This window comes from Tachyglossus aculeatus, chromosome X2 (genome assembly GCF_015852505.1).
Source record: "Tachyglossus aculeatus isolate mTacAcu1 chromosome X2, mTacAcu1.pri, whole genome shotgun sequence".
Taxonomy (NCBI): domain Eukaryota; kingdom Metazoa; phylum Chordata; class Mammalia; order Monotremata; family Tachyglossidae; genus Tachyglossus; species Tachyglossus aculeatus.
Genome location: NC_052100.1, coordinates 1,018,010 through 1,040,391, shown reverse-complemented (window position 1 = coordinate 1,040,391; position 22,382 = coordinate 1,018,010). Strand labels below are relative to the sequence as shown.

The 22,382-nt window shown below is 55.3% G+C and overlaps 1 protein-coding gene across 3 annotated transcripts; it reads right to left on the bottom strand.

Moving 5' to 3' along the window:
• Positions 1-3,055: 3,055 nt before the first annotated feature.
• LOC119949271 (L-threonine 3-dehydrogenase, mitochondrial) lies at positions 3,056-21,748 on the bottom strand. Of its 3 annotated transcripts, none has more exons than XM_038770886.1 (10): positions 21,645-21,748; positions 11,696-11,777; positions 10,087-10,307; positions 9,440-9,482; positions 8,693-8,763; positions 7,237-7,386; positions 6,963-7,135; positions 6,515-6,605; positions 5,783-6,052; positions 3,056-5,364 (listed from the first exon to the last, which is right to left on the bottom strand). In XM_038770886.1, exons 3-10 carry the CDS (start codon positions 10,262-10,264, stop codon positions 5,225-5,227), a joined length of 1,116 nt encoding a protein of 371 aa, XP_038626814.1. In that variant the 5' UTR covers positions 10,265-10,307; positions 11,696-11,777; positions 21,645-21,748; the 3' UTR covers positions 3,056-5,224. The 3 variants fall into 3 exon arrangements, with proteins under 3 accessions (XP_038626814.1, XP_038626815.1, XP_038626816.1); XM_038770887.1 differs by having other exon boundaries at positions 11,696-11,871; positions 21,645-21,742; XM_038770888.1 differs by lacking the exon at positions 21,645-21,748 and adding an exon at positions 14,622-14,779.
• Between the last annotated feature and the right edge of the window lie 634 nt (positions 21,749-22,382).

The window sequence follows — 22,382 nt, the reverse complement described above, 5'->3', positions numbered from 1 at the left end:
CAGTAGGTGTGCTGTGCAGATGGACTGAGAGAACCGTGCCCACAGAGACATCCAGTACAGTGCTCCATCGGGGTGACGGGCTCCATCCGTGCTGCTGATAATTTGGGTGAAGCCATGGACTAGTGGATAGGAGAAGCAGCGTGGCTCAGTGGAAAGAGCACGGGCTTTGGAGTCCCAGGTCATGGGTTCAAATCCCGCCTCCGCCACTTGTCAGCTGTGTGACTTTGGGCAAGTCGCTTCACTTCTCTGTGCCTCAGTTACCTCATCTGTAAAAGGGGGATGAATGTGAGCCCCACGTGGGACAACCTGATCACCCTGTAACCTCCCCAGCGCTTAGAACAGTGCTTTGCACATAGTAAGCGCTTAATAAATGCTGTTATTATTATTATTATTATTATTATTGTTATTATTGTTATTATTATTATCACAGGCCTGGGAGTCAGAAAGGGCCTGCGTTGTAATCCCCGCTCAGCCACCTGTCTGCTGTGTGACCTTGGGGAAGGCGTTTCACGTCACGCTGGGGAAGCAGCGTGGCTCATTGGAAAGAGCACAGGCTTTGGAGTCAGAGGTCACGGGTTCGAGTCCCGACTCCGCCACATGTCCGCTGTGTGACCTTGGGCAAGTCATTTAACTTCTCTGAGCCTCAGTTCCCTCATCCGTAAAACGGGGATTAAGACTGTGAGCCCCACGTGGGACAACTTGATCACCTCGTCTCCCCCCCCCAGCGCTTAGAACAGTGCTCTGCACATAGTAAGCGCTTAACAAATGCCATCATTATTATTATTACTTCTCTGGGCCTCATTTACTTAATTTGTAAAATGGGGATTAGGATTGTGAGCCCCACGTGGGACAACTTGATCACCTCGTCTCCCCCCCCAGCGCTTAGAACAGTGCTCTGCACATAGTAAGCGCTTAACAAATGCCATTATTATTATTATTATTATTATTACTTCTCTGAGCCTCATTTATTTCATCTGTAAAATGGGGATTAAGATTGTGAGCCCCATGTGGGGCAGGGACTGTGTCCAACTTGATAAGCTTGTGTCTGCTCCTGGGCTCAGTACAGTGCCTGGCACGGAACAAGTGCTTAATGAATGCCATGGTTGGGGAGACGGTGGAAGTTGCCTGCCACAGGTCCTGTCAGCTCTTTTGGCGACCTCATTGGCTAGGCTCAACACCCCCCCTGCCCTGCCCCTTCCCTCATTGGTTGGGCTCCATACCCCCCTGTCCTGCTCCTGCCCTCAGTGGCTAGAATCCATGCCCCTCCCCACCCTCATTGGCTAGGCTCCACACTCCGCTACTCCACCCCACCCTTCATTGGCTGGGCTCTACACACCCTCTGCTCTGCCTCCATTAGTTCATTCATTCAATCATATTGAGCGCCTACTGTGTGCAGAGCACTGTACTAAGCACTTCGGAAGTACAAGTTGGCAACATATAGAGACGGTCCCTGCCCAACAACGGGCTCACCCTCATTGGCTGACTTCTCCCCCACTTTCACCCCACCCAGTCATCCAGAAACTCTGAAAAGAATTGGAATCCCCCCTCTGTTTGGAAGCCAATGAATTGAAAAGTTTCCCCCACGCTTGGCTGGCACAGCAAATCCCCCATTCCCTGTCCGCATGCTGCTCCAACCCTCTCCCCTTCCTCCCATCACCACGGCGCTTTCTCAGCAAGCCGCGGACAAAAGTCACTTGCCCTTTTTGGGCCTCGGCTTCTAGGGACTGTCTCCATATGGTGCCAATTTGTACTTCCCAAGGGCTTAGTACGGTGCTGTGCACATAGTAAGCGCTCAATAAATACGATTGATGATGATGATGATGATGATGGTCAGCAAGGGAGAAGGGAGGAGATGTTGGTCTTGGCTTATTATTGTTGTTTTTGGGGTTGATGTTATGATTTTTATAACGCGTTGAGTGCTGGGGTCAGTGCAGGGTGATCATTGCGGATTGACAGTTTAATGGAAGGGAAAGCAAGGATCTACTCTCTGCTGCACAGAGGAAGAAATGAGGCCCAGAGAGGTAACAAAGAAACCCTGCAGAGGCTGGGGAATGGACGGGGAGGAGGGGGCAGTGAGCAGAGTAATAATAAGGAATAATAATTTGGGATATTTTCAAAGCCCTTCTCTATTCCCATTTGGTCTCTCAATCTGAGGAGGAGGGAGAGCAGGCATTGCATTTCCATTTTACAGATGAGGAAACTGAGGTCCAGAATACAAATCATTGACCCCTGTGTGTATTCCCCATGTCCCCTCCCCCTCACTCCATATCTCTCTTCTGCTCCCCCTGGTTCCCCACTCCCCCCACCCCCTTATTGATCCTGCTTGGAAATGCTCTCTGTGAGAGATTAATGATCCACTCATCCAAACAGGAGCTGAGGCAGAGACTTTGGGCCAGGAATTACCAAACCCACATCTCCAGGAAGTCTTTTCCATTTGGGCCCTCATTTCCTCTTCTCCCATTCCCTTCTGTGTCACCCTTGCACTTGGATTTGCACACTTTATTCACCTATCCCTCATCCCCCTCTCCATCCCCCTGCATCTTACCTCCTTCCCTTCCCCACAGCACCTGTATATATGGATATATGTTTGTACATATTTGTTACTCTATTTATTTATTTATTTATTTTACTTGTACATATCTATTCTATTTATTTTATTTTGTTAGTATGTTTGGTTTTGTTCTCTGTCTCCCCCTTTTAGACTGTGAGCCCACTGTTGGGTAGGGACTGTCTCTATATGTTGCCAACTTGTACTTCCCAAGCGCTTAGTACAGTACTAAGCTATAGTAAGCGCTATATCCAACTGACCAGAGCCAGAGAGGACATGGGTTCATCAGCTCACGTAGCACTAAAAGTGATGCAGTTCCTGGTGCCCAGAGCTGTGGGGTCCCTTTCGGAGAGCGTGATGGGGTGGAGTGAGGAAAGGAGAAGGGGGAAGCCTGGGTTTCCAGGTCTGGTATCCCACCAGAGAATCCCACCCAGAACCCAAACGCCTCCCTCTCGACCCAAGCTGAACAGTGCCCTTAGCCCTGGGATAGCCAGCCACATACACAACTCTGTTCTGGTCTTTTATTGAACTCCACTTCCATCCCGTACAGAATTCTTAAAAATATTCAAATCTCTGTCATCTCCCCGACCTGTCCTCGCCGACTGGAGCCCCCAGAACCAAGGATTCCAGGCTGTTGTGGGCCGGTTTTCTCCCCTGTCTAGGAGGAGCTGGGAGGGACCCCCTCGGAAACACGCTCGATCCCGGGGGACCCCAGTTAGGTCATGGTCAGTGTGTCGGCAGTAGAAGAGGCTGAGAGCAGACCGAAATGCCAGGCAAGAACATGACCCCCGCACCCGGGGCACTAAGGCTGCTGGAGAGACAGATAGGGGTGAGGACTGACTGACCGCTAAAGCCCCCTGCCTCCCTTCCTCCCCATGAAGCAGGGGAGGTCCCTTACCAATCCCCAAAACCTCCCCAAAATTCAGAAAAACTAAAATAGAGAAGGTGAAATGTGAGTAAACAACCACCCTCCCCCTCAGCACCTCTATATGCTTAGCCGCTTTTCGACCCAAAAAAGTAAGAGTTGGTTCGAAAAGAATCTGTCCCCCATAAAAAATAAAAATAATAAAGGGTAGGGTGGATAGAGAATAGCGATAAACTAGATTCCACTATTTCCAGTTTACAATTCCCTCCCCCACTCAGACTCATTCTCCAAGAACCCTAAAGTGTAGGCAGGAAGTTTTAAAGGAGGATGACATTATTTGCTCTTGTTTTGTGAAGGAACTGAGTCGAGCCAGACACTGGATATCTGCAGCACTGGTGAGGGGATGGCTTCCTCTCAGGACAACAGGCCCAAAGCCAGCATCCCAGTGGCTTGAGTGGAAATTTGCCAAAGGCCCGGAAGGCGAGGGTATCTCCCACTCCTCTTCTACACTCCCTCCAAGGGGGTCGGCAGATGTCATTGCTGCCGCTCTCCTCCTCCTGGAGTCACCCCGGCCCCAGCTCTTTCCCCTTCCTAGGCTGTTCTCCGCCCGCGGTCCGTGCCGAACCACTTCAGCCATGGCTGGGAGGGAAGGCCTGGGGAAGCCGATCAGAGCCTGCCGGCTGGTGGGGCTCACTCCTGTTGTCTGTTTCAGGTTACCTTGCAGCTGTTCAGAGCCTATGGCTTCACTGGCCGCCTGTTATGACAAACGCTCCTGGAGATGGATGTGATGCTCCCTGGCCCAACCTCCGCCCCGTGGATTTGACTTTAAAGGCTTTGAGAGCTCCTATTTCCACCTTGGGGGGAAGAATGACTCTCCTAACCCACCACTTGTCGAGGCTGTTCTTGCAACGCCCGGAGGAAAAGCCCCCAGCGAGCCCCCCAGCGTGAACCAGCACCTTTCTAGCCTCCCGGGGCCTGACTCTCTTCCTTTCTAGAGGTAGGTGGCCTTCCATGGGGGTAGGACAGGACTCTGAGGTCAGAGGTACCCCCAGGGAAAATTCTGAGGGGTTCAGCCGCCCCTTCCCGTTGGGCTTTCTGCTTTATGTGTGCCTGAAAACTTTCCCACTTGACTGGAGCCAGGGGTCTTCTGCCCCCATTTCTGGGCTGGAAGCGGAGAGTTGAGGGGAGTCTTTGCTTCTGGTATTGTTCTGCCAGTTGTCCTCCCACCGACCCCAGTAATTGATTGGGGTTCATTACGGCCACGGAAGGGTTTGGAAACTCAGGGAGGGGGATATCCCAGGATATTTCTAAGTAAAGGTTGGGATTTCTGCTAGCGGGTCCGTAGGCCTGGGAGCTGTTGGCAGAGAAGGAATAGGAGGATCCTGTTTCTGAGCCAGGGCAGAGTTCAGGGGGAGGTTCCCCTCACCTCGACCCCGGTTCACAAAGGTGACTCCCAAGATGAGTCCCAATCAGCTAGGACCTGAGGGCTCAGAGCAGGGCGATGGAGGCAGGACCCCTGGGTGAGCAATTCAAAATTCAAGGGGATGTTGGAAAAAAGAATCACAGTACGTTTGGAAAACCCAAGTGTTTGGATTGGGCTGGAAGGGTGGCGGTGGAGGGATCATATCAGACAGAAAAGGAAGGGGCCCCCTTCTATGCCCATGTCGCCAAATCATGGAGAGATCCATCCTCCTCGGGGCTCAGCCCCAGATAAGTTACATGCTGGAACGGTCACGGTGCAGTCGGTCCCCTCGGGAACCCGGCGTCCTGGGCACTCGGACCCCCGGGACCGGGGCCTGCGTGGATGGGGGTCAGTTGGCTCGGGCCGCCCTGGCCTCTGAGCTGAGGAAGTTGAACATGGCGGTCACCATCTCGGGAAGGTCGAAGTCGTGTTTCCACCCCCAGTCCCTCCGCGCGTTGCTGTCGTCGAAGTTCATCGGCCAGCTGTCGGCTGGGGGTGGGAGCCGGGGGAGAGGCCCAGCAGGGGAAAGAAGGCGCGGGGTCAGTGCTGGGCCCGAGCGTTAAGGCCACCCCCAAATCTGGGGAAGCTGTCTGGGTGGTGGCCCCATTGGGAGGTGGTAGTGCTATGGGGGACAGGGAGGAAGATATTCCGCACCACCCGCTGGGCCAGAGAGCCGCGGGACCATGGCTAGGGACGGGGAGTCGGGGGCCAGATGCGGTCAGTCGGTCCTCCCAATGTCACCCCATTTGGTTCTCCATTCCTGATGGGCAACGGGTGCCCGCTCGCCACCCTGGCCGAGTCCCCTAGGACAAGTCCACGCCCTTGCCCTCCCCCGCCGACCCCGCCCGCCATGCTGGGCCACTAGGGCCGGAGAGGACCAAAGGGGCCAAGAGCCGCCGGCACCCACCTATGGCCTGCCGGACGCTATCCACGTTGTACGTGACCTGCAGCTCGGGAATGTGCTTGAGCACCTCCTGGGCCAGCTCCGCAGGGGTGAAGCTCAGGGCATTGATGTTGTAAGTCCGCATGGTCAGCGCCTCGGCCGGGGCCTCCATGACGTCCAGTGTGGCCTTGAGGCAGTCGTCCAGGTACATCATGGGGAGGCGGGTGTCGGGACGCAGGTTGCACTGGAACTTGCCGCTCTTGATGGCGTCATGGAAGATCTGCACTGCGTAGTCTGCGGGGGGAATGAGGGACCGCCCCATTTTGTAGAGGTGGGGATGGAGACCCGGATACGGGCGGTGGCTCCCCTGAGGTTCCCCCAGTGGGCTTGGGACGGAGCCGGGAACTGACTCCAAACTCCGCCGTCCTCACCCGTGTGCCCGGCTCCGAGCTCAAGTAGGTGCTCGGTAACTACTCTTGAGTGACTGAGTCATGGGTGGGCTTAGCCCGGGCTGAAGCAGGCTGGGCGGGGGCACCTGGTTTCGCGGCGGGAGATGGATGGGCAGTCACGCACACCTGGCACCTTTTGGTAACCAAGTGTTTAGAACAGTGCTCTGCACACAGTAAGCGCTCAATAAATACGATTGAATGAATGAATGAATGAACCGAGCCCGCTCCGGTCACTGGCCGATTTTATTTCCCAAGAGGAGGAAGGGGGAAGGCATCCTGGACCCCCGGATTGAAGAGAGACACTTACCGGTCGTGCCCCCGCCGGGCTGGGAGTCGGCCGAGATGATCCCGGGGTACCTCAGGCAGCGGAAGTCTAACCCGTACCGATAGTGGTAGTACTAGAGAGGAAAGCGCAGACCGCTCTTGAAACCGGTGCGGCCAAAGCGGGCCGGCCGGGGGCGGGATCGGGGATGTCAGAGAAACGACTCGGCTCGCCCGGAAGATGGGAGACACTGGGATTCCCGGTGCCGTGAAAACCCCGGGAAACTCAAGCAGGTGCCCTGACGAGGGGTCACCTCCATTTTCCCTGATGCAGAGGAGCAAGCCCACCCTTGTGTCCTGCTGCTGGAGTAACCAGGCAGAGGAGGCCGGGGCCCCTGCGGGGCCCCTTCACTCCCCCAGGGACACGACTGACCCCAGGCTGGTGCCCCCAACCCACCCCGGCTGGCGAGGCCCCAGAGGGCAGGGCCGCTTACTTCTCCCATGAGCTCGGCGTGGACCTTGGACACGCCATAGATGGTGCGCGGCCGCTGGATGCAGAGATCAGGGGTGGGGTTCCGGGGAGACGTGGGGCCGAAGGCGCCGATCGTGCTGGGCACGAAGAGTCGCAGACTGTGCTCCGCCGCGATGTCCAGGATGTTGTGCAGGCCTGGAACACATGGGGGCCGGCCGCGAGGGTCAACCGTGGGGGCGCTGGGCCTCGGGGCGGGGCGGGGGTCCGCCGCCCAGAGCCAGGGATCGGGCACCCACCGGTGATGTTCACGGCCCTGGCCAGGGGCACGTTGGCCTCTCCGACGGCGCTGAGCAGGGCGCTGTAGTGGATGAGCCATGTGATGCGATTGTTGACCACGATCTCCCGCAGGTTTTTGTAGTCCAAGATATCAGAATAGATGAATGGGCCTGGGAAGGAGAGGGGACCAGGGGGGACGGAAGGGAAGCAGGGCCATGAACCTCCCCTCAGGGCCTGACTCAGGCCCGCCTCACATCCTTTTTGCTGCCGAGCCTTGGGGCAGCCACTCCTCCTCCTCCTCGGGCTCCCTCGCCCTCCACTCTGCCAAGCCCCATTCCACAAGGACCTCCTGCCTCACAGGACCTTTCCGGATTTACCCTTCCCCCTCCAGACCCCCGCCTCTCCAGCCCCACACTGGCCCGCGTGTGTGCGTGCTCAGCCAGTCCCGGCTGGGCTAGTTGGGGACCGAGAGAGTGTGTCTCTCTGGCTCATCCCACTGTGGGGCCTTCTCCTCCCATCCGGCTCCCACAGGGTAGAGTATTCGGTCTCAGGTCTGTGGGGCACTGGGATGCAGCTGCTGGCTTGTGACCAGGAAGTTGACCTGTACAGAGCGCTGGGGGTCAGGGGACCAAGTGGGATGTGCCAGCCGGTCGGAGGCACTCCCTGCCAAGTGAGAAAGGAGCTGGGCAGGCCCCGCAGGCCCCAGAGAAAGAGGTGGAAGGAATGGGTTGGCACCAGCATGGGGGCAGAGGTGGTGCTCCCTATGCTAGTCCTCGTTGCCCGGGGAGACGGTGTGATGGGGGACCTGCTGCCGAGGGATTCGGGAGAAAGCAGACAGAGCAGGAACTTCCTGGCTGGCCACCGCCCTCCATTCCCCTCCTCCAACCCGCAGCCAGCCTCCATGTGGGCCTCCAGGCAAAGGGGGTCCGTGGCTTGAGCTGGGCATGTTGGGAGCACCCCAGAATGTAACCAGAGGGATGGTGAGGCCCCGAGAGGGTAAGCAACCTGCCCAAGGTCAGCCAGCAGGTCAGGGGCCAAGGAGGACCTGGAACACGGCGCTCCTGGTCTCAGGCTCTGCTCTTTTCCCCGGGGGACACAGCCTCCCTAGCTCTCCCCTTACCTCTTGACGATCAAAGAAAGGATCAACAATAAAGACCACTCAAAGGTCACTGGGCTTCAGGCCACAGTCAACAGCAGGGCTTCCATATCCAATAGACAGCCCCGAGACTTGCATTATTTGAACAACAACAAAAAAATCGACCTGTCATTGGCGAAATTTGCCAGGAAAAGGAAATGCGGTATCCTGAAGAGAGACCAAAAGCTTGTGCCGCGTTTTCCCAGGTGACCGTTAACCCCTGGAGTGCTGTGCCTGGGCTATGTCAGGCCCACTCCCCGGGCATGCTGACCACTCCTCGCGGGGCTTTGGAAGGGCTGCCCGGCTTTCAGGGCGGGAGGCCGGTGTACCCAGCTCCTTACCGCTGGAGAAGACATGGTCGGGTGGCTTTCGGATGTCAGACAGGATCACGTTGTCCTTCCCAAATCGCTTCCTGGGAGGGAAACCGAAGTACGGGGGTGGTCAGCTTTGTCAGAAGGAGCTGCCCGCCACAGGCCCAGCTCACCCATGGTACCCAGTGGTGGAAAGGGACTGGCTTGGCAGGTGCCCCTGCTGCCAGTGCCCTCCTCCACACTTACTGACCCACTGGGCACGGCTGTTCCTTGACCCCATAACCCTGCGGGCAGTGGCCTGAGGAATCGCCGGGGTCACCCCCGCCCATGTCAACCGGCTGGGCCAGGCCTCGTTGTGGGATGCTTCGAATGCTTCTTGGGTGAGAAAGCCTCCCCCCGAGGCGGTCCAGCCCGGGCTCCCTTGAGCCGGGACTTGAACCTGTGGTTCCAGTGGCTGGACTGGCTCTATTTCTTTCTTTTTAATAGAATGACAAGTTTCTCCGTTGGCTGTTTAAACCCTCCCCATCAAAGTTATATCTACTTCAAGCTAGTGCAAGCCTTCAATAAAAAAAAACTTCCTGTTAGGCAAGAGGCTGATAAAATGAGCATTGCCCTCCGAAGCCAGGCTGGGAGGGCACAGTGTGAGGTGGAGGGAACCCAGGGAGCTGAACTAGGCCCTGAGTTAATGGGATCCGGCTTCCAAACTCAGGCTCTTTCTGACTCCAATTCCTTCGCTAGCCCTCCCGGACGCTGGCCCAGGTGGCCAGGCTCTCTTACCTCAACAGCTTGGCGAGCCCCACGCCGAGCTGGCCCAGACCCCCTGAAGAGAAAAGAGAAAAGTTAATCCCAAATCAATGCCCAGAAAAAAAAAAAGACTAGCCACTCGCTCTGGGGCTGCTGAGGAAACTGGAGCCCTCGTTGACCCTGGTCCCTTCCCATTCCCTCCCGCGTGAGTCTCTGACCCCTTGGGTGCAGAGGCCTGGAGAAGAGCTGGCAAGGCCACCTCAAATGTCCACGAAGGGGTCAGGACTCCGGGCAGCCGCCGGACGGGGCTTTCCAGCAGCGAGGCGAGATCAGGTGCTTGAGGACGGTGCCAGCCAGACGCATCCCTTCACCCCCTGGCTCGCGTGGGACAGATGGGTGGCAGAATCAGAATGGGCTACTCTACGCCCTCAGGCAAAACCCAGCCAGGTCTTCTCTTCAGGTAGAACGGTGAAGCAAACTGCATGCATAATGCTGACTGAGCTGCCCGTGACAGAGAAGCGTTAGACCGGGAGGGTCTGGGCCTAAAGCCGCCGGCTACTTGGGAGCCCCCCCAGGTTCCCTATTCTCGCTTGTCCGGCCTCCGCTGCCTTCTGATCCACCAGGGCGCTGAGGGCTCAGGCCTGTCCTAGAGGAGGGAGCAGGAGTTGGGGGGCACTCGCCTGTGATGAGCACGCGGGGGTGCTCCGAGTCGGAGAAGGAGACGGAGTGGAAGCTGGCATCGGCGGGCAGCTGGCGGGGAGAAGTGCTCTGGGGCCGCAGTGGCACGAGGGAAGCCCGGCAGCCGCAGCCGGGGAGCGCCCGGACGGCCGTGCGGGCCAGCAGTCTGGCCACGGGCATCTTCTTCGGTGTCCTAGAGGCCTATGGGAGGCGGGGTGTGGGGCTGGGGGCCGGGGAAGAGGAGGAGACAAACACCGTTAAGACCACCTCACTCCCCCACCCACTGGTCTCCATGGCTTTTGCTCCGCTCAGAGGAGCGCAGAGACTTCGGGGAATCCGGGGGGCTTCTGTAGGGCAGCCGGAGTGATGAAGACCCCGCAGCAGCTAGGCCCGGTACAGCTCCCCTGGGGGGCAAGTGGCAACCACGACTTTTTTTTATGGTATTTGTTGAGCACTTCCTATGTATCAGCCACTGTTCTAACCACTGACTCAGATAATAATAATGATGGCATTTATTAAGTGCTTACTATGTGCAAAGCACTGTTCTAAGCACAGATACAAGCTAACTGGACCGGATACAGTCCCTGTCCCACATGGGGCAGTAACCACTCAATAAATACGACTGATCGATTGATTGGGCTTACTATCTAAACAGGAAGGAGAACAAGTATTGAATCCTCATTTTGCAATGGAGGAAACAGATACAGAGAAGTTAGGTGACTTGCCCAAGATCACCCAGCAGGGAAGTGGCAGGGCTGGGATTAGAACTCAGGTCTCATCCTGGTCCTGGGAAGCAGCATGGCATAGTGGATACAGCATGTGCCTGGGAGTCAGAAGGACCTGGGTTCTAATCCTGGTTCCACTACGTGCCTGGTCACTGATCTTGGGTAAGTCACTTCACTTCTCTGTTCCTCTGTTATCTGTAAAGTGGGGATGAAGTCTGTGAGCCCCAGGTGGGACAGAGACTGTGTCCAACCCAGCGTGGCTTAGTGGAAAGAGCATGGGCTTGGGAGTCAGAGGTCGTGGGTTCTAATCCCGGCTCTGCCACTTCTCAGATGTGTGACCTTGGGCAAGCCACCCAACTTCTCTGTGCCTCAGTTACCTCATCTGTAAAATGGGGATTAAGACTATGAGCCCCACATGGGACAACCTGATTACCTTGTATCTACCCCAGCGCTTGGAACAGTGCTTGGCACATAGTAAGTGCTTAACAAATACCATGTGAGCCCAATGTTGGGTAGGGACTGTCTCTATATGTTGCCAATTTGTACTTCCCAAGCGCTTAGTACAGTGCTCTGCACATAGTAAGCGCTCAATAAATATGATTGATTGATTGATTATTATTAACCCAATTTGCTTGTATCCACCCTAGTGCTCAGTACAGTGCCTGGCACATAGTAAGTGCTAAACAAACACCACTGTTATTATTATTGTTCATTCTTCTCTTGGATGCAGAACTCTCGGGCGCAATGCTCTCTGCCTCTCCGGCCTTCCGAGCCGATCCCCGTACCATAGGGGATGTCAATGTCAGCAGTATCGGCGGCCCCTAATCCGGACCGACTGCCTAGCTGGTTAGACTGGTTACCCCCTCGGGGCCCTCTCCCTACCCACCTCGAATGTTCTCCTGCTGACGGAGAGAAGGAGAAGACTCCCGGCTGGAAGTTCACCCGCCGTCCCCAGCGGCCTCGAGAACCTGTCGGGTGAGCGATTCAGGTGAACGTGCCGAGTTCTTTTCCAGTCACGGCTTCGGAGGAGTTGCCCGTGGTCCTGCTTTCTGACTGGTGGCCCTAGGAGCCATTCCCATCTGCTCCCACCCGAACCAGGAGGACACCTTTCCTGAGCGAGGGCAGGGAGGGTGGGAAGGAGGGATGGGAGAAAGAAGTTGGGGGCAGGTCTCCTCTCTCAAGGCCCAGAGTCCGGCGGATCCCAGCCCCGGCACACGGTCCGGACAGAGATAGCAGATCTAAAGTAGGGAGTAAACTCTGCCTTCCTAGCCGCTTACATCAATCCAAGCTACCCTCTCTGCTTCACGGATCCGTCACTCTCCCTCTGAGGAACGAACCAGCAGGAATGCCTGAACTCCCGAGTCCCCTCCTAGTGAGCACCGGGTCCAGCCGACTGGATGAGAGAGTGGTTTGAACGGGAACTCACTCTGACTCCAACCTCGTGCCATCAAGACAGGTGGGCCGGTGGGTCTGCCGCTGTCCCCACTCCCAAACCCCAGCCTCAGGGGGCTTTGGCCATGCCCTCTCCCTCTCTGGAGGTCTCCCACTGCCTTTCCCTCTTCCCTGCTTACCGCGATCTTGGGGGTGGGGGGCCCAGCTCCCCGCAAAGCTGGCCAACAGCCAAGCCCACACATGCCCACATGCACAAACCATCTTGCAAAGGGATCCCCCAGGGTGAACCCTGTTTCCCGGCAGAGCACCCCGGGACCCAGACCCTCACTAAGACCCCCATGGCAGCGGCTCACTCAAGGAGGTGAGCTCCAGTAATAGCAATAATCATAATAATAACGATGGCATTTATTAAGCGCTTACTATGTGCAAAGCACTGTTCAAAGCGCTGGAGAGGTTACAAGGTGATCAGGTTGCCCCACAGGGGGCTGACAGTCTTAATCCCCATTTTACAGATGAGGTAACTGAGACACAGAGAAATGAAGTGACTCTGCCCAAAGTCACACAGCTAACAATTGATGGAACCAGGATTTGAACCCATGACCTCTGACTCCAAAGCCCATGCTGCTTTCCACTGAGCCACGCTGCTTCTCTGATGATTCACAGGATTTCAGACCTTTATCGCACACATTTTCTGGGCATTTTATGAAGACAGATTTTTGAGGCTTTGGCTTGGGAATATGCTTGTGTCCTGAAAAGGTTTATCTTACTTGTACTTCCCAAGCGCTTAGTACAGTGCTCTGCACACAGTAAGTGCTCAATAAATATGATTGAACGAATCTTTCCTCCATATGGAATTACAGCCATTTCCCTTATAGCTCTCTGCTCAGCATCGAGCGCTCTACCAATTAGGAATAGCACGACGTGGTATTTCTTGGTTTAAATATTTGCCTGTTTGAGGATAAACAAGCCAGCAAACCTTGCCTCTAGATTAACATAGGCTGTAACTGTGCTCATCACGTTCACATAAATAATGCTCTAATAATAGTTGTGGTATTTGTTAAGCGCTTACTTTGTGCCAGGCACTGTTCTAAGCGCTGGGGTAGATACAGGCTAATCGGGTTGGACACAGTCCCTGTCCCACATAGAGCTCACGGTCTTAATCCTATTTTACAGATGAGGGAGGCACAGAGAAGTGAAGCGACTTGCCCACGGTCACACAGCAAGCAAGTGGCGGAGCAGGGTTTAGAACCCATGACCTTCTGACTCCTACGCCCATGCTCTATCCACTACGCCATACTGCTTCTGGCTGCTTCTTGTCCCACCGTGAGCCTCGTGCTGCCTTTCTGGCCTCCAGCTGAACGTGACCCATTTTTCAACGTGCCCCTCACCTGTCCAAAGGCAAGGCCCCTGACCGTGGCTTGTGACCGGCAAAAACCCCTGCAGGTAGGTGCCTCCCACTGATGGGGACAGAGGGAGGGCAGACCGGGAAGGGGAGGGTGGGAGGATGGGGGTGGGGGATCCGTCCTCCCCTCTGGCACAGATTAACCCGGCTGGGGGGGAAACATGGGGAAGAAATGGCATGGAACTGTTTGCGCTCAACGTGACCTTGCAGTATCTGTTCCGTTCAGAAACCCAGCTGGTGGAGACGGTATTAGGTCACCGAGAGCAAACCTCCCCCGCCCCAATCATAACCACTTCGGTTTGGTCGCTGTGTAGAACACGGGCGAGGAAAAAACCCTTTTCTCTTCAGGTGGGCTGGCTGAGCAGACCCACGATCTGGGCCCCCACCAAATTAAAGTTCCCTCAGAAAGAAAGGACAGAGACCCCTGGCTGAGATTACATCCACCAGAAGCTCTGACTTCTAAGACCCCAGACACACCACTGTTCCCGGCTCAGTCTCTGGGATGAAAATTGTCATTCCCGAGGCATCCTCGGAAGGCCCCGGATGACAAAGTCAGACACGCTCAATTGTGGCCACTGAGGGACGGAGTGACCCGGCCCTAGCGAACGAAGTACCCCCTCCCCTGCTTCTGCCCCACCATCCCCGACAACCTGCCGGTTGGAGGGTTTTCCCTTTTCCCCACGGGAGGAAAACGCTTTTGCTCGCTTAGGTTGCAAAACTGAAATCTTTGCCTACTCCATCCGGCCCTGAGGGTTACCCGTTTCCTCCTTTCACACATCCAACCCAGTGAGCCTCCCAGGACAGCTGGTAGAAAAAGGAGGAGAAGGAAGGTGAGAAATTGCTAGATCACACAGACAGAACTTGAGAGTGGGAGACGGGTCTCTTCCTGCCCTTCCGTCGTCACTTACCTCCCTTCTAGGCGGCCAGCTCCGCGGGCCTGCAGGGAGGGTGACCTTTATGGGCCCCGCTGGCCAGCTTAAACCAATCAGAATCTCCCCCGGGGTAGGAGGGGACCCACCTAAAGAAAGGGGTGTGGAAGCTCTGTGTTGGTTCAATTAAAATGACTTCACTCCATGGCCCAAAGGAAACTGACTGAAACCAAAGGATGGGAATGGGCGTCTTTTCCTAGGAAGTTTCCAAGCAGTCGGACCCAACATCTCTTCTCTGAAGGCACTGAAGAACTACAGTCCAGAGGACGTTCTCCGACAGAAAGGTGGGAAACAAAATAACAATAATGATGGTATTTGTTAAGCACTTACTATGTCACGCACTGTACTGAGCGCTGGGGTGGATACAAGAAAATGGAGGTGGACACAGTCCCTGTCCCAGGTGGGGCTCACAGTCTCAATCCCTATTTTACAGATGAGGTAACTGAGGCAGAGAGAAGTGAAGTGACTTGCCCACGATCAGACAGCAGACAAGCGGAGGAACTGGGATTAGAACCCATGACCTTCTGATTCCTTTTAGACTGTGAGCCCACTGTTGGGTAGGGACTGTCTCTATATGTTGCCAATTTGTACTTCCCAAGCGCTTAGTACAGTGCTCTGCACATAGTAAGCGCTCAATAAATACGATTGACGATGATGATGATTCCCAGGCCCTTGCTCTAGCCACTACGCCATGCTGCTTCTCACTAAACACCCAAAACACCCAAAGGGGCATCATGGTTCCAGAACCATCAACTGGATGGAACCGAATCCAACTGGTTTCCGATTCCCTTTGGAATTGCAGGGATTGGTGGAGGAGAAGCCTGAGGAACGCGGCCATTTGAATGCTAGTAATGAGGATGGTGAGGAAACCAGACTATTTGTTAAGCGCTTCTGGCACAGATAGAGTAGATGCAGATCGGATTGGGTCCCTGCCCCGCCTGAGCTGTGGGCGTGAATGTGCATGTATTATTGGGAAGCAGCGTGGCTCAGTGCAAAAAGCCGGGGCTTTGGAGTCAGAGGTCATGGGTTCAAATCCCAGCTCCGCCAGTTGTTAGCTGTGCGACTTTGGACAAGTCATTTAACTTCTCTGGGCCTCGGTTACCTCATCTGTAAAATGGGGATTAAGACTGTGACCCCCCCGTAGGACAACCGATCACCTTGTAACCTCCCCAGCGCTTAGAAAAGTGCTTTGCACATAGTAAGCGCTTAATAAATGCCATTATTATTATTATTATTATGTACGCCGGCAGGCAGACGTCGGAAGAGAATCTTTGCCCTCTGATCCGCAGATCCCCAGACTGGTTGGTAACCCGCCCAGCACTTAGAACAGTGCTTTGCACATAGTAAGCGCTTAATAAATGCCATCATCATTATTATTATTATTATTTCACAGTCCCAGCGCCCTGGCAGGGCAGAGACCTGCCATCCTGGGCTCTCTGGGAAGGCCACTGTGGCTTGGAGCCTTTGTCTCCCACCCCACCACGCTCTTTACCATCAAGGCTTCCGACTGCTCAGAGTGGAAAGGGAACGGAGTTCGAACGGCTCAGTCTCACCATGGACACTGAGAACCCAGCATGGCCCCTTTGTAGCTGAAGAAAGATGGAGAGAGGGAGAGGCAAAGAGACAGAGATGGAGAGAGGGAGTGAGAGAGCGGGAGGCAGACAGGTGGAGGGACATCTCATGGCCTAGTGGGAAGAGCACAGGCCTGGGATTCAGAGGACCTGGGTTCTAATCCCAGCCCCAACGCTTAGCTGCTGTTTGACCCTGGGCAAGTCACGTCACTTCTCTGTGTCTCAGTTTCCTCATCGGCAAAGTGGGGATTCAATACCTGTTCCCCTTCCTACTTGGACTGTGAGCCCCACGTGGGACCTGCTTACGCTGTATCTACCCCAGTGATTAGTACAGTGCTTGGCCCCTAGTAAGCTTAAGAAATATCACATAGATTCATTAATTCATACTATAGTATTTATTGACTGCTTACCATGTGCAAAGCACTGTACTACCACAATTATTATCATTCCCAGGCATAAGATCTCATTTCACCAGCTAAGAAGATAGTGACAGATTAGACCTAGTGCCCTCATGCCTAATGCCGCCAATAAGAGCTTAAACTGTCCAAGAAAAAGCTTTATAGGCGACAGGTTGGCTTTCTCTCCCTGCCCCCCGCGCACTACCAACCCGAATCCTGGTCCATTAATTAGGTCGCTCTGTCCATCGCTGGATTTGGCAGACTCTCCAAAGGGCCTCGCCGACGGAGACCCGCCCCCGGTCTTCCGATCCGCACGGTCCTAATTAGCGGCGGGCTGCACCCCTCGGATTAGAAACCTAATGACACCCTGGGGACCCAGAGCATCTTTCTTCCCGAGAAGCCGGCCCGCTCTCGCCAGCACTGGCTGATTCCAGCCTCCCAAAGGCCCCCACCCCATCCTTGCCATGTCACAGCCCGGGCTCTGGGAGAGGGGAGGAAACCACAGGGTGGAGGTGGGAGGAATGAAGACCCGACCCCTGGCAACAGATGCGCCCTTGCTGCCGAAGGTTCTGACCCCAATCTGACCCCAACTGACTAATCGGTGGAGTGCCTCCTGGGTGTACTAGAGAGGCAGCCTGGGCAAGTCACTTCACTTCTCTGTGCCTCGGTTACTTCATCTGTAAAATCGGGATGAAGGCTGTGAGACCCATGTGGGGCAGGGACTGTGTCCAACCCGGTTTGCCTGTACTCCTCCCAGGTGCTTAGAATAGCATTTAACGAGCATTTACTGCATCAGCCTCCTCTCTGATCTCCCATCCTCCTGTCTCTCCCCACTTCAGTCTATACTTCACGCTGCTGCCCGGATCATCTCTGTGCAGAAACGCTCTGGGGGTGTTACTCCCCTCCTCAAAAATCTCCAGTGGCTGCCAGTCAACCTACACATCAAGCAAAAACTTCTCACTCTCGGCTTCAAGGCTGTCCATCACCTCTCCCCTTCCTACCTCACCTCCCTTCTCTCCTTCTCCAGCCCAGCCCGCACCCTCCGCTCCTCCGCCGCTAACCTCCTCACTGTACCTCGTTCTCGCCTGTCCCGCCATCGACCCCCTGGCCTGGAATGCCCTTCCTCCGCACATCCGCCAAGCTAGCTTTCTTCCTCCCTTCAAAGCCCTGCTGAGAGCTCACCTCCTCCAGGAGGCCTTCCCAGACTGAGCCCCCTTTTTCCTCTCCTCCTCCCCATCCCCTCCGCCCTACCAAGGTAATCAGGTTGCCCCACATGGGGCTCACAATCTAAATCCCCATTTCCAGATGAGGTAACTGAGGCACAGAGAAGTTAAGTGACTTGTCCAAAGTCACATAGCTGACAAGTGGTGGAGCCGGGATTAGAACCCATGACCTCTGATTTCCAAGCCCGTGCTCTTTCCACTGAGCCACGCTGCGTCTCTTAGAACAGTGCCTGGCATGTAGTAAGCACTTAATCAATCAATCAATAAATCGTATTTATTGAGCGCTTACTATGTGCAGAGCACTGTACTAAGCGCTTGGGAAGTACAAATTGGCAACACATAGAGACAGTCCCTACCCAACAGTGGGCTCACAGTCTAAAAATACTTAACAAATACCATAATTATCATTATTACCTTGTATGTACCCCACGTTTAGAACAGTGCCTGGCACATAAAAAGCGCTTAACAATACCATCATTATCATTATTATTATTATTACCTTGTAGGTATCCCAGCTCTTAGATCAATGCTGGGCATAGTAATCACGTGGTGAGCACCTAACAGATACCACAATTATTATTATTACTATTACTAAGAGTGTGGTAGAGTACAGCGTATTTAGAAGACCTGATCCTTGCCCTCAAGGAGCTTCCAAGTTATCAGGCATCTGCCTGAAGACATTTACAGATGGAGGAAAAGGGGCTGTGTAGGTGGCAACAGTGGACCACGTAGGATACAGACTTTCCTCCCCCAGGCCCCAGCGCCACAGTTTTGGGGTCCCCCGGTCGGTGGGGGGGCCTTGTCCCCCGAGTGGCAGGAGACGCTGCAGCTCGCTTTGGTTTGAAATCCAGATGCAGCACCCCACGTCTCACCCTCCCCGGAGCCGGCTGACGGGCAAGGCCGGGAGGTGGGAGGTGTCCAGCTCCCAGTCTGGGGGCCCCTCGTCAGCCCAGCCGGAGGAACAGGTCCAGCCTGCTCTCGGCCTGATTCTGGCTAAATTCAGCTAAAGCCACCGAGGGACGGAGGGAGGGACTCGGGGATAGAGGGAGGAAGGAAAGGGAGCGTTGTCCTTCACTTCGAAGTTTCACACCGCTCAGGGGTACACAACAGACTGACTTTTGACTTGCTTTAGCCAACTGCCCTTGGGTGGGTGGGTAAAGAGAAACAAAACGTGTATTTATTGTATGCAACCTTGGGCAAGCTCCTTAACATCTCTAAGCCTCACTTTCCTCATCTATAAAATGGGGATTCAATCCCTTCTCTTCCTCCCCCGTACGCTGTGAGCCCCACGTGAGATGGGGACTTGTGTCTGGCCCGATGATCTTGTATCGACCCCCTGCACTTAGTCCAGTGCTTATAAACTGGTGAGGGGAAGGCAGCACCTCACCCCAACTTTTCTTCTCCCCTCTGAAGAGATTATGATTATTATTATTATTGTTATTGTAGTATTTGTTAAACGCTTACTGTGTGCCAAGCACTGTACTAAGCTCTGGAAGGTGGTCTGGGAAGGACAAAGGGAAAGGTTTCCATAAAACCTCAGTATTTACTGCTGGGAATTGGAGCATGGGAGAAAAGCTGAACTTTTTTCTTTTCTTCTCACCAGGTAAAAGTCCAGATCACTTAAGATTAGGAAATGCAGCAGGGAAAATACAGGCTGCCTCTCCCTGAAGTGGGATGAAACAGCCAGGAATTGCACCCGGATTTCAGAAGAAGGGTAAGTTCTGGACTCCCTCCCCTGTGGCTTATTCTCCCCACCCAATCACAAGCACAGGTATTTAGTGAGTATTTACTGTGTGCAGAGCACTGTTTTTAAGAGCTTAGATAAGTACAACACAGCAGAGTTGATATACTCAATCCCCACCCGCAAGGACCTTACAGTCTACTGGAGGAGCTTAGAGATTTTCAGTTATTTGAGTCCACAATAATGATTAATAATTATAGCATTTGTTAAGCACCTACTATGTGCCAAGTACTGGAGAAGATATAGGACAGTCAGGTTGAACACAGAGCCTTTCCACAGTGGGCTTCACAGTCTAAGTAGGAAGGGGAAAAGGTATTCCCATTTTACGATTGAGGAAAAGGAGGCACAGAGGAATTGAGTAATTTACCCAAGATCATTCAGCAGACAAGTGGAGTGGATGATTGGGGATTAGAACCCAGGTCCTCTGACTCCCAGGACTGTGCTGTTTCCTCCAAGCCCTGCTGTAAATTCCTTGTCACCAGGGAAGCAGCGTAGTGTAGCGGATAGATCAGGGGCCCGGAAGTCAAAAGGACCTGGGTTCTAGTCCTGGCTCCGCCACTTGTCTGTTGTGTGACCGTGGGCAAGTTGCTTTACTTATCTATGCCTCAGTTATCTCATCTGTAAAATGGGGATAATTGATAATAATTATGATATTTGTTAAGGGCTTACTATGTGCCAAGCACTGTTCTAAGCGCTGGGGTAGATACAGGGTAATCAGGTTGTCCCACGTGGGGCTAACGGTCTTACCCCCCATTTTCCAGGTGAGGTAACTGAGGCACAGAGAAGTTAAGTGGCTTGCCCAAAGTCACCCAGCAGACAAGTGGCAGAGCCGGAATTAGAACCCACCACCTCTGACTCCCAAGCCCGGGCTCTTTCCACTGAGCCACGCTGCTTCTCTGCTGCTTCAGCTCCTACAGAAGGGCAAGCAGTATTTGCTATAATCAGGTGGATAGATCAATCAATCAATCGTATTGAGCACTTACTGTGATCTAAATTTGTTCTAGCTGAAAAATCCTGCAAAGAATGCTCGTGCCTAGCGCTTAGTATAGCGCTCTGCATGCCATAAGCGCTCAATAAATACTATCGATTGATGAACGCCCAGCTTCCTCAGGCATCCTTTTCTTCAGTTATTTTAAAGTGCTGTTTTCCTGCTCCGCCACCCCAGTCATTTGCTACTCTGCCCGCCAACTCTTGGTACTAGACTCTCCCAAGCGCTTGGTACAGTGCTCTGCACACGGTAAGCGCTCATTAAATATGATTGAATGAAAAGAAAAAGTTCACCTTCGCATCAGCTCCTGGTTCCCCCTTGGGGGCCTGGGGGTTGGGGGGAAGGAGGTTAATGGGGAGGGAAATGGGGTTGGGGGGGGGTGATGCCAATTGTACCGCAGCAAGAGATGCGGGCACTGCAGAGTTCACGTGCAGGCTGCCGGGCTGGCACCCGTGGGGCTCGGGTCTCTCTCCGGGGGCTACTGAGGGGTCGTGGGGGGCTGCAGTTCTTGCAGATGTGGGCCAATGCAGGTTTGCCACATTTCTGCGGCTGCTGCAGAGCTGCGGATGCCCAACTCCCCGGGAATCAAGCATCATCAATCGTATTTATTGAGCGCTTACTGTGTGCAGAGCACTGTACTAAGCGCTTCCCCACCCCAATCACCCCATGGACGACCACAAGGCCAAGCCCCCAGACCCCTCTCTGGGCAAGAGCAGAGGGGGCCAGTCAGATGCCATGGGGAGGAACGGGTGGCCCTGGGTGGGCAAGGCCTGACGCCTCGGGCAGCCCTGGCCCTTTGGGTGCTGGGGGGGGGGCTCCTCGAGGGATCGATGATGGATTGATTGGCAGGCCCCCCCCACCTAAGGGGGGTGCCCACCCCGGCAGCCCCGCCGTTGCTCGCCCAAGGTCACCCCCAGATGTGTGGGCACGTCCTTCCTCCGTCCCCGGGGGGCAGGGGCTGGGTATCTTTCCAGGGAAGAGGGCCCTGAGGTCAGGGGTCACGGGGGACTTTGGGCAGATTAAAGGGGGGGATACAAGAATGGGGGGGCTTTGGGCAGGTTAAAGAAGGGCACCCCTTCCCACGCCCAGGTTCCCGGTTCTCAGTTTACCCCATTCTGCAGCGTGGAGCTCTCAAGCTGATGGGGAACCCCCCCCCCGGCCCCCGGGGACCCCCCAGGACCCCGAGCTCACCCGGCCCGCCGCCTGATGTCTTTCGGGGCAGGAGGAGGAGACGCCCCAGGCTCCAAGGCGACAGACACTGGGCCGGATCAGGCCAAACCCCCGCCGAGGTAGGGACCAAGTGGCACCCCGGGGGGGGGGGGGGGAGATGAGGGGATGGGGGGAGGGCGCCCCTCTCCAGCCTCCCCTCACAGGGCGGGCTCCATTCCTTCCCCCAGGGCCGGGGGCCTCTCGGACCACCGGGAACGTCCTCGGGAACACCCCCCGGGATCGGGATGGACTCGCCCGCCCCCCCCCCCCCACGGGTCCCCGAGGGGACCCCGCCGGGGGCCGGGATGCAGCCACGCGCGCCCCCGGAAAGGGGATGCTGAGGGAGGGAGCTGGTTGCCTTGGCAACCGTCCCGCGGCCCGGCGGGGCCTCCAAGGGGGAGGCGTCGCCTGGTCCACGGCCGCGGGCAGGCAGCCGTTGGCGGTTTCCATGGCGACGGCCCCGGGATGGAGCCGTGCGAGGGGCCTAGCCTAGCCCCCCACCCCCTCCGCCGGACTGGACCCAAGGTCCCCTCCTACCGCTCCCTGAGAAACAGATCGTCAGTTTCCCCCTCCTGCCCTCCTGCTCTGCCCCTCCTGAGGCAAGCCTGCAGGCTGCAGGGGCTATCGGGGCAGTGCCAAGGCGACTAAAGTACAGGATTGGGCAGACCCGCGATGCCAGAGGCTACTGGGGCTGCATTCATTCATTCATTCACTCAATCA